Below are 17,903 nucleotides of genomic sequence, written 5' to 3' on the forward strand. Positions count from 1 at the left end.
ATTAAGACCTAACCCATGCTCTAGAGATCGGTTTTGAGCTAGCATGGAGAGGTGTTGATAACTTTGTCCGCACCAAAAGATATATAATTACACATGATATTGTAGGAGCTACAGCAGCGTTGCGATTTGTGAAATTTAGTCTTGAGGTGAGGTTTAATTTAATAGGATGGTCTTAAAAGGTGATGCTTTACAAATTGTGCAGGCACTGAGTCGTTACGGACATCTAATAGAGGAAACTAGTGGGGGTATTGACCTGTTTGCATAATTAGGAGGTTAATTATGTCAAGTGAGATCATAATGGTACGGCTCACCGTCTCGTTAATAAAGCGTTATATCTTAGTGTGGAAATTGGTCTTCTTGAAGAAATCCCTCCATGTATTTCTAATATTATATGTGTACAGTGTTGTGCTGAAGTTGTTTATTTTTTAATAAGATTAGCTCGATTCCTTTAATATTTTTTTTTTAAAAAAAAAAAAAAAAAAACCTAACAAGTAATATCATTTGGAAGATATCAAAGAAAAACATCAACTTTTTTAAAAACCATAATGAAGCTATAATTGATCGGGATCAACACCTCGTGAAATGAAATGAAGGTCACTAAATCTCCTCTTCCCCTTTTCTTCTATATCCATTTTTATTTTTATTTTTTTCTACTCATTTAATTGCATGGATTGTAATTTGTACAAATTTAAAGTCAAAGTTTGATGCAGTGTAACCAGATGGATTTGAAGTTGCATTTAAAATCTAAATGGAAATAGGGAGGCTCCACGCCTTCCTCCCCTCAATGGTGTTTATCTCTTAGTTCTTTTAGGACTATGAAGGTTTTTTGTTTTCCCTCTGACTTAGATTCAGTGGAGATTTTGTCCTCTTAGTCATTTTATGGCTATGAAGCTTTGGGTCTCCTAGTCATTATAGGGTTATGGAACTTTGTGTTTTTTCTTGTTTTTTGTTTCTTCAGGTAGAAAGGTTAACACAATACGTCTCGTAGGGAAGCGGCTTCTCCGTCCGCATCGCTGGCGAAAGTTTAGCTGAGCTTTTTTATTCTACATGTACTTTTAAGGCTAGATCAATGTTTTTCCATCAGTTTCTACAAGATACACGTAGTTTTTCTTTCGACATCAGCTTGTGTTGGGTGCTTTCTGTAGTTGTTGTTTTTTTTTAGAGTAGTTTTTGAAAGTCTGTCTGTTAAATTTGTAGATTTTACTGGACTTTTTATAGTTTGTTAGCTAGATCAGCCATATTTTCTTTGTTGGGGGTGCTTTATTGTTAAAGAGCGGCTCAAACATTTGTTTTTGTAATATTTGTTTATTTGTAGGCAGCAACCAAGCTAGATTTTTCTGGCTTAGTGTATAGAGTGTTGATGTGCCTTTATTCACTGTACTTGCCTTCGAGCCTCTCATAAAAAAAAAATAAATAAATAAATAATCTACATGGAAAAATACCGGTTGACAAAAAAACTTGATATATAAATAATATAGCAGAGGTATCCTGGGGTGAACTTATAAAAGTGCTTTATATTAATGAATATCTGGAGCAACTATCGCTATATATAACCTATTCCTGAAAATGTTTATTCTTTTACCTTTGAGAAGGCCAGCATAGTACTTCTGCAGGAGGGGAAGGATTAGTGCCTGAAATCTATATATATGACTGGAGTCTTGAATTTTGAAATTTCAAATATAAATTTGATATTTCAGCTTCAAATATTGAACTAATTTTAGCATTTAATTCTTAAGAAAGATATCGCAGATGATAGATCGACTACATGCATTGTTACAAAGATTTAGATATTTTCTTTTACAACTCCCAACCTGTATTCAAAGATGACTATTCCAAGGTTTTAAGATATTTTCAGGGTAAAGTTGGACTATTTTTTATTCTTTTTAATAGAACCACGGTTTATTAAAAAAAAAAATCATTTAATGAATATTTTTATAAATCACTCACTCTATATAAATTATTCATCTCTTCTTAATATGGATCGGAGTGTTACATGGGAAGTCGGGAAGTATAAGTTTATTTATTTAATAAAGCTAACCATCTTTATTATCAAGTGCTCTTTAGATAGAGTTGGATTCTCTCTCTAATTTTTATAGAGAGAACCCCTCTCTTCTCCTTGCATGAAACTTTTCCATTCATAGCAAGAGACCTCCCCCCATCGGCTGGTGTCATCCTCCTTCCTCAACTCCCTCACCTTTATCTACCTCTACACTACCCACCGTCACGTGCACCTCATGTGCTGCCACTCATTTTGGTTTTATTTAACCATTCATTAGCTTTCTTATACATTATTTTGCCATATTTGCCTTTGTATAGCTTGTGCTCAATTTTTGCTTGCTTATGAAGACGGGGATATTCAGGTCCAATGTCCCCTAAGTGTCAATTGCAAGACACCTTTCTCACTGGACATTGTAATGGAAATCCTCTTATGCGACTTTGGTCCAGTTGTTATGAACACTATCTTCCTTATTGTAGTTACTAAGTTCTCTTATATATTATTAGTAGGAGTGTACAAACGGTTGCAGTTATAAGTTATTACCTCTAATTGTTAATCGTAACTGTCTTAGGCGGTTATTGAATTTTCATAGCTGCAATCGTTCCACTTGATGTGGTTAGTGGTTTTAAAATAACTATCGCTTAGTTGTTATTAAAACTCATAACCGCACCGCATAATTATTTTTTTAAAAAAAATAAGCATTTTCGGTTTATTTTGGTGTTTTGGACCTTCCTCTTGCCTTTTTTTTTTTTTTTTTTTTTATGGCCTATGTGGGTTTTAACCATTTTTTCTTAAATAATTATAAGAATTCAAAATGTAACAAAGTTCAAGATTATTATTGTTTTTATGAATAAAGATAAATTTAATTATACTCAAAAGAAAAATTACATATCAAATGCACCAAAACGAAGTCGTTTTATATATATATATAAAAGTAGGCATTTAGTGATTTTTTTCCAACCGTTTACAAAATTGATTATAAAATTAATGGTTATTAGGTGATTTAATAATTGTCCTATGTTTATTAGGTGGTTTAATAATTGTCCGATGTAATGAACACCTAACCCATAGAGAGAGAAGCAAGGCGATTTTAGCACGATCGACTTCCCCCTTTTGCTGTTGTTTCCTCCATGAGAGTGCTTCCCTCCCCTTTGTCCCTTCACCCTCATCTCCCTCTCCCCATCCACCCACCCACCCGCCTTTCTTCCCCATCAACCAATAAATCTGAGAGTTTTCTCTCAGAATCCAAAGTCGGCTTTGCATCGGATGTTCCATCCCCGAGCCGGCTTTGCATCGATTTTATCTTCCATTTTCCAGTTGTTTACTTACTTTCCTCTAACCAACAGCGTCTTTTCGGCCTATCCCCCATCACCCACCATGTTTTGAGGATTTTAACATTTGGTGTTTGGTTTTGGTTTTTTGGACTTAGATCATCTCACCTCCGTCATCTCTCTCAAGATATTGTAACGATCCATCCCCAATGACACAATATTGTCCGCTTTTGGTTCCCCAAACCAAACTTCCCAGGAGGTCACCCATCCTGGGATTGCTATCGCAAAAGCACGCTTAACTGCGGAGTTCTGATAGGTTCATAACCATCACGGCTTTAAAACGCGTTGTGTCATAAAGGGTGCATTTATACATATAAGCACATCCTCATTCCCAGGCGATGTGGGATGTCACAATCACCCCCTCTTTGGACCCAGCGTCCCCGCTGGCGTCCCTCATTGGGCTTGTGCACGCTCCCACCATCTCAGGCTGAGCAATTGCTCTGATACCATTTGTAACGACCCACCTCCAATGATATAATATTGTCCGCTTTTGGCTCCCCAAACCAGACTTCCCAGGAGGTCACCCATCCTAAGATTGTTCTCGTACAAGTACGCTTAACTGCGGAGTTCTGATAGGTTCATAACTATCACGGCTTTAAAACGCGTTGTGTCATAAATGGTGCATTTATACATATAAGCACATCTTCATTCCCAAGCGATGTAGGACGTCACAGATATGCTCCTCGGCAACGGATTCTCTGAAGTCTCAGGAGTCCGTCGGTGGTCTCATCTATCTCCATCGTCGCTTGGATGTCGGCGCGTGCTTTCCACGCGCCCGATTGCTCTTCCTTTCAACCGGCGTGTGGAGCTCACGCCTGCGTCCTTCTTCACCTTCCGTTTCAGGCCTTGGTGGCTCCAAAGGATTCCGTTTCTCCCTGTTTCTGAGAGGCCGCCCTTGGGCGGCTCGTGTTTCTCACGAGCCTCCAGGAACGGCTCCCACCCAACTTCACACCCCAACCCATTTAGTTACTGCTATTTGTGATTTTTTTTATTGTATTTTTGGGTTTTTTTTTGTTGTACCCCTCTCCCACTGTTCACCCCTGTTTTTGTGGTTGGGTCATTGTGACTCAATACACTTGTCAAATCACCTTTATTAGTGACCCCGACTTTGTGACATCCGTACCTTGAGTCAAAGGGCCCATATCTTTGAAAGCATTGCCCCTGTATACTTTTATTCGTAGTTTAATTTTTGGGTTGCCCGAACCCTACTGTGTTTGTATTTTTTATTTTATGATGTAATTGGTTTGTCTTGTATCTATTAAAAATGAAAATAAAAAATAACTATCCGATGTACACCTTTACTCATTGGATTCATTGCAATAGGAGTTTTTATATGCAGCCTTATCTAATAAACTACCTAAAAAACTATAATTTCTTGTGGCCTATTTTTTGGCTTGCATGTCAAGAAACCATTGGTTTAATTGGCCTATTCCTACATTTTTTTTTTGGTTAATAGAATCTTTGTTGGGGTGCCTCTTGCCTCTTCCATTCCTTCGATATTTCTTCTTCTTATACCATTGTAATTTTGTTTAGAAAAAAGGAATAAATGAAAAATAAAAGAATTCCTTACCAAACAGATCCGTATAGCCTTCTCTAATGCCTACCCACCCTACGTAGACAAGATTCAATGCTCTTAAAGGATCCAATTTCCTTCCATTTGTAGCGTGGGCTATTGTTGAATTTGTTGCGAATGAGTAAGTCTACAAATTACGGGTATGGTTGGTAACGAATTCTAGTGGAGAATTGTAAAATGCATTGATTGACGTGAAATAAATAAAATGATCTGGATGGCTCTCAGAGTGCCAAGTGTTATCATAATAATTATAAAAAGAAGAGTGATCCTTACATTCACACTACACAATAATGACACAACATTAACCTCATTCCATTGTGCCTTGGTGTTGTGTAGTGTGAGTGTTTTAATTATTTCTCTTATAAAAATTGTTTGTCAAACGTATTTTAAATTTTTTTTTCAAGATGATGATATGCTGATTAACGTCTAATAATTATTGATTTTTGAGAATTGTCATACATCTCTTTTATAAATCAACATTAAATATGTAAAATTTACATGTGAGTTCTTATGAATTTTATAGGAGATATGATCTTTTGTTATCTCAAGACATAACTTTTAACTACCTTGTCGATGTGACAGGGTGGTCCCCTAGTTAGCTACCTTTATAGTTTTTTTTTTTTTTTTAAAAAAATAAAAGTAAAAGTTGTCACGTGGACAAATGTGGTCAGAAGTTGTGTCTTGAATGGACAATATATCATATCTCGTTTTACAGATCCAATAGTTAACTTAGAAAAAGATATATTAAAAAATAATTTCTTTGTAAAATACTTAATATCTTATACAGCGCTTGTACATCTATATACAATCAAGTTTTAAATTTACTATTGAATTTATGAATCCAAATATAGATCTCATAAATCTAAAGGTAAATTTAAAAATAAGATGTATAACGAATGAGACCACGTACCATCCTACGGCCTTGATTTATTTATTTATTTTAAATAGAATGGGTATTACGGGGCAAAGTGAGGCGACAAACGTAATTTTAAAGAATTTTCTAAATTTGACGCAAGTGACGACGGATAGAGCTGGACTACAAGAAACCCTAGACCTAGAAGGAAACATAAACGTCCAGTCTTTTGTCAAAGTCATACATACATACATACATGATTCATCCCATGGGGTGCATAAGTAATGTGCGCATGAATGCATGGCATGCGTGGGATAGGCTCACGTGTTACGTGGATGGACGGAAAGGCACCGTTATGTTGAAGAGAGAGAGAGAAAAGGCATAACGGCCGTTTAAAGCTAATACTATCAACTTATTAGCTGACAGTTGGACCCTGACCTTAAGTGCTTCAAAAGAAGATTCTCTTTCTCACTCTAATATGAAACATTTCTATAAATTATTTTTGAGGTCCGGTTCTGTGCGTTCCACGCAACCATATTAAGTGGTATCCTCTGTTTCTGAACCATTGGATGGTGATACGTGGATTGTCTGGTCGTTCCTGTGTGCCTGGAAAGAGAAGCCTACGGTAAGAGCACTCCACTGTATCATAAGGTCTTTAATTAACGACTTTATCCCAGTTCTTGTTTTATTTCCTTTTCTTTTTCTTTTTTTCTTTTTTTTTTGGTTTTCAATAGGGTGAGCTGTTGAGGTAGAAAGGGGGCTGCCGTATTGAAATGTGTTACGTGTAGGTGATCTAAGAACGTAGTTTTCTTTCTGATATATTAAATTCATGTGTTCAAAATAAATACGAATTTTATATATACTTTGAAAAGAATATGTGATTTTTCATCCCTAAATGGTTGTTTAAGGTTCAAATTTTTTTTTTGGGGTGCAAACAATTTTTAGGGGCTATGCTCGCGGTGAAGCTGAGTCTTACCCAAATATGTATGGGAGCACCTTGTACAAGTCCGAGGTTGGTCCTTCAAAGGACAAGTACACAAAGTTTTAAAAATGCATGTGAACATTTTGGACACATGTCAACAATGGAGCCGTTAATTTATTTTTTGAGGGGGCTGAACTAAAATGTGTATATTTTTCATATATTATGTTTAACTGTATACACAATATCGTTTAGATGTGCGATTTTTTTATTATATTATACTATTCTTTATTATATTCAGAATTGTGAATACAGACAAAAATTTGTTTTTTGAAATTAAGTTTGGATGGTTTAAAAAACGGAAACAGAATTGGATAAAGTTGGATAATACTTTAGTAGAATTTGAATTTAAAAAACCTACCCAAACATAATTTTTAAAAATAATCAAAAATAAAATACAAGCCAAACATGCCCGTCGACCGAACATCCTACTAATACAATGATTCTAATCTATCAGGAGAACACCATTTATCACGTGATTTTTCTTTTTTTGTATTGAAGATCCCTTGAAGTAAAAAATGCAGTTAGTGCTCTTTAATACCGTCAAAAAAAGGTGGTGCTCTGTAAATCTTGTCCTAATAGTTTGTACACATTGATTTAAAACAGAAAAAAAGAAAAAAAGAAAAGAGAGGGAAACCAACCACTTACCCCGTTAAAACCATATGACTTTGACCCAATACATTCAATTAAAGAAAAATACTATCAAGAAATTTTCTTATAATATATCATGAGTTTTCTCTTATGAGTCATATTGTTAGCATGTTAGTTTGAGTCGTGAAAAGGAATGTAACGCTCGGTTTCATAGAAAAGAGAAAAAGAGTAATCTACGTAGAATGCGAGATTTATAAAGATATTCATAAGTGTTAAGTCTCACACAGCCTAGTTACTTGGTGAAATTGAGCTTTATAAAAAATTATAAGGAAGTTTCAAATTGACTAGTCATTTTGAGGTGATAGCGCAGTCGCAGATATGACTAATATTTTTTTTAGGTCGTTACAAAATTAAAATATTGGAAAATATTGTAGAAACGACGGTAGTTAAAGGGGAATAAATGTAGTTTCTCTTTGAATACAAGATTCTTATCTTCTTCTTATTATCTTAAATGCGATGTGGTTTTCAAAATCACTATTGAATTTTGAATTAATCATTATTAGACTTTGATCCGATGGTAATTTTAAAAACCGCACCGCCTTTAAGAGGATAAGAGGGGAATACAAATCTTATATATAGCATTACTCATTTTGAAATGATGATAGGGTATAATAAAACAAGATATATGTCTTGAATTCAAATCCTATAATTTTCAGTAAAAATGAATTCAAATAAGTTAATTTGAATTTAACTTGTTATGGGTAAATAATCATGAAAGTATAATTCTTCCTCCATATGGTAAAATAAAAGTGGAAAAAAGGGTATAAACTAAAATGTACCAAGATAACGAAGATATGGTAATAATAATTAAATGCAATATGAAAATAATAGATTTAACTTTTTTTTTTTTTTTTTGGTCAATCTATAAAAGATTTCATCCTGTTCAGGCTGTAGTTAGACTTAGACGATCCCTCGTGAAACTGGAGAATCTGACCTCTGATGCATCCTTACTGACCATTGACTTGAGCTGTTTGTTTCCTGCTACAACTCAACTATTCATTCCGGCCTCTGAACTCAGTCTCTTGTTGTTGCTGGGATTGTGCTACTGCTTACACTTCTCCTTCATTCTACTGTTTGTATCTCTCTCTTTATTACATTTAATATTTTCACTTTGCTCCAAAAAAATAATAATAATAAAAAGAAGAAGAAGAAGAAACACAGTATGAACAGAATCCTACTATGCCAAGATTCCTTCTAAAGAACTTAGGTTTTTTGGAATATCCTACTTGAATTTTAAGGGATTTATATCTAGGGACAGAGCCAATAATTTAAGGAGGTGAGTGTATTTTTTCCAAATCAAGTTTGAATATTGATAGAATATATATAAAAAAATATATTCTAACAATATAGACAAATGAGCAGAAGGTAAGTTTTTAGATTAGTTCGTAGCGATAGACGTAAGTGTCTAACACCGAACCACTCGTAAGTCTTTGTGTTATTTTCTCTCTTGCTTACGCTATTTTCTATATATTTTAATATTCTTCAATTATTTTAACAAATATGACTAATAAAGCAGCTTCTCCCTTTCTTCTTCTTTTTTTTTTTTTTTTTTTTTTTTTTTTTAACAAGGGAAAAGCAGCATCTCCATTCTTGTTTATAAGATTTATTGACATACTTCAAACTAATGTTAACACTCTTTGAGGGTTACTCAACTGATTTTTGTGTTGGCATAATGCTTCCATGTCATATGTCAATTAACTACTGAAATAAGGGAAATGATACTTACACATCATTCTCACAACAACTACACTAACACAAGACACGTTGAGGTGGGGCCCAGTATGTGGGTCTCACCCCAATGTGTCTTGTGTAAGTGTAGTTGTTGTGCACAAGAAGTGTAAATATCAGAGAGATACAATAGGGACCGCAAAGAGTAATGCTAGACTGATGACTCTTATTTGCGCTCTTCCAAATGTCACAGAGCTTTTAAAATCATAATTGGATCAAAATTTAACAATGATTATATTAAATTTAATAATAATTTTAAAAGTTACATAATGTTTCATAGTAAGCAATTGCTATTCGAACAGAAATTTCTTACAAACTGGTTTGTAAGAAACTCATATAAACCAACTTATAAAGCGATATAAGTCTTTGAAGCTATTAAAAAAATATAAAAAGCACGTACTATTAAAAAAATATATGCTTTTCACATGTAAATAACACATATCCCTTCTAACAATTAATTTGTAAAGCGAACGAGTTTGTACATGGTAAACTTTGGGCCGTCGGATTGCTTTCCAAAGAAAACCACGTGGATAACAAGCCCTAGTTTCAAAATTATTTTGATAAACATCAAATTTATATATTTATTTTTTCACGATTTGGTCGGTTCAGATGTAAAAAATATCTGCCGCACGCTTTCAGTGGTTGATAGGAACATGAGACTATGAGAGTTTTTGTCGCTTGAAAAAAAGAAAAAGAAAAAGAAAAGGAAATAAATAGATAAATCCATGGTTCTAGGAGATTGAGCCTGCAAATGGTTACTTTAGTGAGATAAACCTCAAAATATCATAAAAAAAAAAAAAAAATAAACCTCAAAATATCATAAACAATTTTTTTAATTTTCTTTTTTCTATAAATTGGCCATACAACATCGACAAAGTTTAAATAGAAAGGGTCATATATAGAAAGAGTCATAATAAAATCAAGAAATAAATTAAAAAAAAAAAGAAAAGAAAAGAAAAGAAAATATTGATTTCCTAACAACTGTATGCAACTACTTCAAAAGATTTACCAAAAGCACTTTTTTAAACAGGAGAGCTACAATAGCTTCTGCATGCCAATTCCTTCACAACAGCTTTTACAAGGTTACAAACTTACAACGTTAGCAAACTGGCCCTAGATTCCCATGAATGGTGACCAAAAGACAACCCAAATTAGTACATTATTTTGTTGTTTTTTCAAAGATCTTGTTCTAATTTCGTTAGTATTACATCCAACAATAGTGTTATTATTGACCATTTGTTCCAGGCCCAGTGTTGGACTAGAGTTGATTCTAGCCGTCAAATTGTAACCTATCTGCTCTTCATACAACTCTTAGTATTGGATGGGCTTCACACTTAAGTAAGACATTGGGCTTGCCATTTACTCCTACTCATGGGCTTTTTTTTTTTAAATTTTTTTTTTTTTTTAAATTTTTAATTTTTAATTTTATTTTGTAGGTGGGGGCATAAATTTTTTATTTATGGATTTCTCAATTTTCGGCCCAATGTAACCATCTATTGAAATTTAGGACCCAGGAGAATGAATCATGGATTTCTATAATAGTTTTAGCCACCTCAATAAATCCTGAAAGCAAGTTCAAGGTCTATAATCCATTAATCCTGAAAGCAGAGATCCCTTTTAATATTAACAAGCTTTTGCTTGAATAAAAAAAAGAAAAGAAAAGAAAAAAAAGTATTTGCTTTAGCTAACAACATATGGTGTTGTAAACAGTAGCAAGGAAAAACACCTTTTTATGATTTTGAGCTTGTAAGCTCAAAGAGTAAAGCTATAAATTATGTTTTTATTTCACAAATATTTTATAATGTTGAGGCGGCAGTTTCAACAATCTTGGGATAAGTCATTGTTAATAATAATAATAATAAAAAAATAAAAATTAAAGAGTTGATTGGAACTGTGATATATAACATTATTCAAACTAAAAACAATATTTGATCGGCTTCGAACTAAACAAGAAAAGGCATTAATTAGTTAGACCTTTACTTCACTCGCTTTCATTTTCTTTGGTTAGATTTGCTATTGCTTTTCTGGATTTTCCTAATACCCTTTTATAAAATCTGTCTGAACCCAATTCAAGATTGTTTCCATGAGGAGATGATCCTCATTTACTTTTCTTTAATTTCATGACTTGATTATTTTTCATTTAGGGGCATATTTAATGGGACCCATGGTAGAATCTTTTTTCGCAATAACTCATATATAAAGGCATTTTATGGATGAAGTTTGAACCTCTTGATTTATTATAGTAGGTGCTTTATTTTTTAGGTGTCAGTACTACGTGTATAGAGTGCATAGAGAAAAATGGTCCTAAAACACTACTTGCGATTTTTGGTTTGAGTGTTACTCTTCATGATATGATTTATCTCCTAGATGATAATGTTACTCGTTGTGCACATGATCTTGTTCGATGTGTTCTATAATCATTGTGGCATGACTATGAGCATCCGAAAAGCACACACATATTCACCATTTACTTAGTGCATGTCATGGTGAAAAGGTATGTCGACCGGTTCAAGTTGGCTCAATCCCATGAGCAACCACCTCTGGTGGTTAAGTAGGGAGTAGAGATAAGACATTGTGTCCCTTAGTGCGCGCTTATGTAGCACATAGAGTTTATTGAAACAAATATATGTTGATGTTGCCTTTGCTAGGGCTAAGATGATGGCTCTATATATATAAATATATATTTATTTTTTTTTAAGGCCATTCATGGATAGCCCACAATTCATGTAGCATGTAATTAGCCAAAGGTGAGATCTTAATTTAACGCTTGAGGTGGCGAGCAAATGGAGGATTCAAGTTAGGGGCTTGGTAGGGCTGGTAATCCGGATTGATATGTTAGGTTCGGGTCGATTCACTTGACTCACCAACTTGTTAAAAATCAACCGTGCGTGGCATGACACGTTTAGTTAAATGGATTAGACCTTTCAACCCTACCACGAGTCACGACCTGTTTGACCCGTTTGTCAAACGGGTCATGTTGAGTTGACTTGACTTGGGCTACATAAAATAATACAAATTTACTGAGATACAATACCTGCAAATTGCAAATTAACTATCAATTCCAGTAGTGGTAGACATTGTGCTTAAATAGAAGTTTCTGAGGTGATCAATTTAGAGATAAAACATTCAATCTCCAATAATTAGAATCGAACAACAAACTCTCAAAATGTATAATGTAAAAAATATCAATTGACTTGGAATTGAATCTAATCAGACAAAAACTACATATTATCGTAAGACCAATATGTAACACAAGTAATATTCTAAAGTTGATGCATTTGGGGTTGGCTGGCAGCTAGCCCCCACACTGGTTTTGCTTTGATTTTGGTATTGATATATGTGATGTTTCTTTAAAGTTGGCAACTTTGTTAATGATCATTATTACGTGATTGTTATCACTTGTGGTTTAAAACAAATCTTTTAGCATCCACACCCAAGAAGACTTTGTCAGAGCTCATATATATTATCACCAATGATATAAGCTCTGATTATATTAGCCTCTAATTCAGGCGAATTTTAGGCCACAACTCTTTCATGGGAATGGACGTTTTCCAGAATGCATTAATGGCATGGCTTTCGTCTTTATCAAATACTTGAAAGGCTACACCAAGGTCTAAGCTGAATCAGCCAATACAATTGATGAGGCCGGCATTTTGGGGCAGTGATGCGCAACCGGCATTTTGGGGCAGTGATACATGCGCTATAAGTGGCACATTTGAGGTAGGGTCCACGTGCACTTGTTGTAATTTTAACATTTCTCGACATTTTGTCCCCTTTTGGGTTTCTACATTCTTCACTAGGAAATGACGCATTTCAGAAAAGTACACTTGTAAGGATTTGGCTACCATGCGGTAGTTTAAACTACCGCATGGGTGCTGTAGTGGAAAACGGTACTATTTTTCACTTCAAAAAATTTGTAAAACTTAAACTTAATAATAAAAAATTTATTAAAACTTAAAAATTATAAAAATAATAATAATTAAAAACCAAAAACATGAAAACCTAAAAAAATAAAAAGGGGTAGCCGGCCAACCCCAAAAAGCTAAAATACAAAAAAACAAAAAAAGGTTAGGGTTTTGGGGGGTGGCCAGACCACCCCCAAAGGCCTTGGGGGTGGCTCGACCACCCCTAGATCGGCTGTATGGGGTGGTCGAAACCACCCTTAGGCCTTTAGGGATGGTCCGGCCACCTCCAAAACTCAAACTTTTTTTTGTTTTTTGGCCTTTTGGGAGTGGTTTCGACCACCCCATACAGCTGATATAGGGGTGGCCAAGGCCTTTGGGGGTGGCCGGACCACCCCCAAAGCCGACTGGGGTGGTTCGTCCACCCCAGATCGGCAGAGGGGGTGGCTCCACCTTGGCCAATAATGGCCACTCTTTTTGTTTTTTTAAGTTTTTATATTTTTGGTTTTTAATTATTATTATTTTTATAATTTTTAAGTTTTAATAAATTTTTTATTATTAAGTTTAAGTTTTGCAAATTTTTTTAGGTGGAAAACAATACTTTTTTGTAGAAAACGGTACTACAGCACCTTAAACTACCGCATGGAAGCCGGATTCCACTTGTAATTCGAACAGTGCTTGGAGCATTTAAGCATGAAATTATTACACTGAAATATCGTACAGTTGGTTCGTATACAATCTTCCATCTCACATGGCGTTGTCATCACAGAAGCAAAGCTACAACTTACAGAAGGGAAATTTGATACGAATGCTGCACGCATTACAGGATTATTGGAAATGATGCGGGATGATCCAATGATATGAAACAGGAGATTTTAGTCACGAATTACAGGATTATTGAAAATGATGCGGGGGTTGTCCAATGATATGAAACAGGAGATTTTAGTCGTGCCCTTGCAGAGCTGATCCATTTGCGGTGGATTTCTGCTCTTGGGGATGAATTTTAGGAAGGCCCACCTCCACAGATTCTACAGTAGTTGGTTTCTTTGGCCCGCCCTTGTTGTCACGGAAGATGAAGTACAATATCAGTTGCACGGCCCCCAGACCGCACCCGAAGCCATTGGGCACCTGCCACAGTCAGAACAACACCTTTTCCATCAAATTAGGACACTAGGCACTTGCTTTGGTACAGATATTGGAACTTTAGCCATCAAATTCATCTCAGACTTACAGAAACAAAAGGGTCATGACCGAGTAGACCAAAGACAAACCAGGAAGTGCCGCACAAGAACACAAACAGCGACAGGAAAAATGGCATGAATTCGACACTCTTAGTTCTAATCACAGTCCTCTGCATGTACATAATTTGGAACCCAAATAGATATTAAATTCATGCCTCAAAAAACCATATATATATATATACATATATCCAAAAAGTATGAGAAATAACTTACCATAATTGATAGAGGTGAGGCATACATGATGATGGAGAAAATGGTAGCAGCAAAGCCACAGAAGAGCTTCCTGCTCTTGCCATGCAGGGCAAAGATGGAGACCAAGGCCACTGTCGAGAACACGGTGAGCACAAACATCAGGAGCCCCGAAATCTTAGCCTTCTCTTTCTTGGGCGCATATATGATGTAGATCACCACGTATATGAACTCGATTGCTGCACCGGTGCCGTTGATTGTTGATACTAACATGTTGTTAGGGGATACAAAGGGAAGGCCATACCTGTTAATATTGTAACATTTTTTTCAAGTGAAAATTCAGTAATTAGACTTGATGTTAGGAAAGTTCAAAAGGGCAAAAAAGAAAAAGAAAAAAAAAAGATGAAAATTTAGTGGGATATTTTCACAGCTTTGTTTTGGGTATAAATTAGGAGAAATTATTATATCTCTCTACTACTTAAAAATCAAAAGAAAATTAAAAAAAATTCATATTAATTAGATTGTTTTGCCTTGCGAACAATTTGAGAGGAAAAAATTAGAGGGATCTAAAATACCAGTAAAAGTTCATATAAAATAAAAGTATTAATTAACCAGCACACAATTTTATTTATTTATTTTTTTTTCTAAAGCAAAAGAGGTGGGGGGGCTAAAAACGTCTTTCGGTGTAATTGCTACCCTCCAAAGATGAATCACGGGGAGCCCCGGATTACATGTAAATTGACGTGAACTAACAGCAAAAGCACAGATAATTAATCCAAGACGTAAACAAGGAAGGTAAAGGGTGAAAAGGTGGCGATAGAATAAAGGGAACAGTAAAAAGAAGCAGTTGAAGAAAGGAGAAGGTTACCAAGCGGAAAGGAGGCAATTGAGCAAGGTCATCACGTATGGAATGCCTGAGAAATCCTCTGTGGACTTGTGCCATATGATCCTCTTAAAAGTAATCCTACCACAAGAACCAAAATTTTTCACGTTTCCTCGTACAAATGAAAGAAAAAAAAAAAAAAAAAACTATTATATTGTTTGGAATTGTATTTCAGATTGAGCAGATAATTAAAAATATAGTGCCAACTGGTTACAAGGAAAGAGAGTGGAAAAAATTGTACAACATGTCTGAGAATCAAAAAGAATAACATGCAGACTCCGAATGGGTCTGTACATATCAATACCCTGTTGGGGAGAAATGATATAAAACAGACAAAAATGGAAAATTTATTAGACTTAAAGAAAATTCCATAAGAGATCAGAGAGAGAGAGAGAGAGGTGGTTCTCAATGATGCATACATTGGGGCCAAGAAGAGGAACAGAGCAGTAGCATTTCCTGGTAGCCAAAGATAAAGAAACAGAGGAACCATCAGTCCAAAATCCAAGAGAAAGAACTTCGACAGATAAAAATGAAAACCCACCGAAGATTCCGAACAAGAAATGCGCAATATCCATTGTCTTGAATCTTGAGAAAAGACACAGAACCCAGATGAGGAAAGCGTCTCAAGACTCAAAGAGCTGGTTAAGTCTTCCTTACTTTTGGGTAGACGTGTGTGGATAAAGAGATAGAGTAGAAGCAGATATGAAGGCGCAAGTTTCTTTGCAAATGGCAATGGGGATGAGCGGTGCAACACCAGAGAAGCAAGTGGGTTTATATAGGAAAAGAATCACAAAGTAACTACTTAGCCTTTTGGCTGTAAATCTTGATTCTTGAATTTGGTCTTATCCATACGTAAGCTTGAGTAAAGAAATCTGTCAGCTTCTTACCCCCTCTAGCTCTCTCGCTCTCTGTCTCTTTCTCTGAACCGTGTGCGGTGTGCTAACTGCCTCCTGACATGAACGTGGGTACGTATTGGGTGACACGTACTGTGAGCGTTAAATGAGAGGGATTTTTGGATTAAGAGATAATTACGAAGGTGAAAAATGGTTTTATTGTTATGCTGTAATTCAATTGCTTGAGGGCTTTGTGTAAATTTTTTTTTTTAAAAAAAAAAAAAAACAAGCGTGAGGTTGGGGGAATTTTTGAAAAGTATCACACACTTGAAGAAAACTTCTATATTTTAAAAAAAAAAATACAGATATTATGGTATATCCTTATATGTACATATATATATTTTTAGAGCACCCGACGTTTTTTCAGATTTTTTAGAGGATAGCAATTTTCTTTTTCTTCTGAATTTTAGGGAGGCCAATTTTTTATTTTTATTTTTTTTAAAGGGCCATGAATGGTATTTTTCATTTTTTGAAGGAAAAATGGAGGAATTTTCAGATTTTTGGGGAGCCATGGCCCCCACTAGCAGTACTCTAGCACCCCTCCCTCTACCCGTACGTGTGTAGGGAGTATGATATGAAATATGTTATTTGCACAATTTTTACGTAACAATGCTGATGAGTTAGCTTGTTTTTTTTTTTTTTAAAAAAAAATATTAAAAATGCTGGACACATTAGTATAGTTGTGCAAAATTATTAAGCAGCTAACATATCTCGGTCAAGAGTGGAGCTTACAACGTATCATTCTAGAGGGAGATTCTTTGCAGATGATACAGGCTTTTAAACAGTTTTAAACCCAGCTGCAACATTATGGACAAATAGTCGAGGATATAAAAGGGGTACTTACCAATTGAAGCAGTTGGAAAGTCTGTCACACAAAAAAGGAGGCCAACAATGCAGCACATGGGCTTGCAAAGGTAGCAGTCAAACAATGTGTGAACTGAGTTTGGGTAGATTGTATTCTTAAGTAGGGACGGAGCCAGATTAAATTTTTATTTTTTACCTTATATTTTTTTAAATTTTTACTTTTTCAATCTTATAATTTTTTTTTTCTAAGAAATTGTTGGGGTGGGGGGGGGGGGGGGGGGGGGGGGGAGGGGGTCCCTGTCCCTAAGAATATCCAAAGTATTGTATTGTTAGAGTCTAGCAGTCTGAATTCATAGAGTCTTTGTACTCAGTTTTTTAAAGCCAATGAAGTCAGAAATTTTCTTCAAAATCAATGCATTTAATGATTAAAAAAAAACTCTTTAAACTGTTTGTACGTAATAAAACTTTAGTTTCAACAACTTATTGTACTTTGAAAGGAAGATGCAGCACTAACAAAGTCCTTTGTAAGCATTTTTATATGTTTGGGTTATTACTTAATGATGAGCAAATCTTTTACAAGTAGATTAAGATCTTTTAGATTTTCTGAAAAAAAATGACCTTTTTAAAATAGAAGGCAATAAAACATAATGCAGGCTTGTGGTGACAGATTTTAGATTGCCCATGTACCTGGAAAAACTCATCTAGGGTAAGTCGTCATCCAAACTTATCTAAGAGGATAAAGTTTAAAGCGGTAATATAGTAATTAATTTCTATAATACCAACCCAGTCACCAAATTAAACCATTATTTACGAGTAGGATTTTGATTGGGTTGACATAAGTTCAATATTAATATGTTAAAGTATATATGGTAAGTCGTCT

At 34.9% G+C, this 17,903-nt stretch overlaps 1 protein-coding gene across 1 annotated transcript; it reads right to left on the reverse strand.

Annotated features, from left to right (window-relative positions):
- Positions 1 to 13,673: 13,673 nt before the first annotated feature.
- LOC133866495 (bidirectional sugar transporter SWEET1) lies at positions 13,674 to 16,084 on the reverse strand. The gene is made up of 6 exons (XM_062303035.1): positions 15,868 to 16,084; positions 15,746 to 15,782; positions 15,312 to 15,407; positions 14,468 to 14,747; positions 14,245 to 14,364; positions 13,674 to 14,141 (listed from the first exon to the last, which is right to left on the reverse strand). The coding sequence occupies exons 1-6, from the start codon at positions 15,899 to 15,901 to the stop codon at positions 13,956 to 13,958; spliced, it is 753 nt and encodes a 250-aa protein (XP_062159019.1). The 5' UTR covers positions 15,902 to 16,084; the 3' UTR covers positions 13,674 to 13,955.
- Positions 16,085 to 17,903: the final 1,819 nt, after the last annotated feature.

The sequence above is a fragment of the Alnus glutinosa genome, chromosome 4 (genome assembly GCF_958979055.1).
Source record: "Alnus glutinosa chromosome 4, dhAlnGlut1.1, whole genome shotgun sequence".
In the NCBI taxonomy this organism is placed as follows: Eukaryota; Viridiplantae; Streptophyta; class Magnoliopsida; order Fagales; family Betulaceae; genus Alnus; species Alnus glutinosa.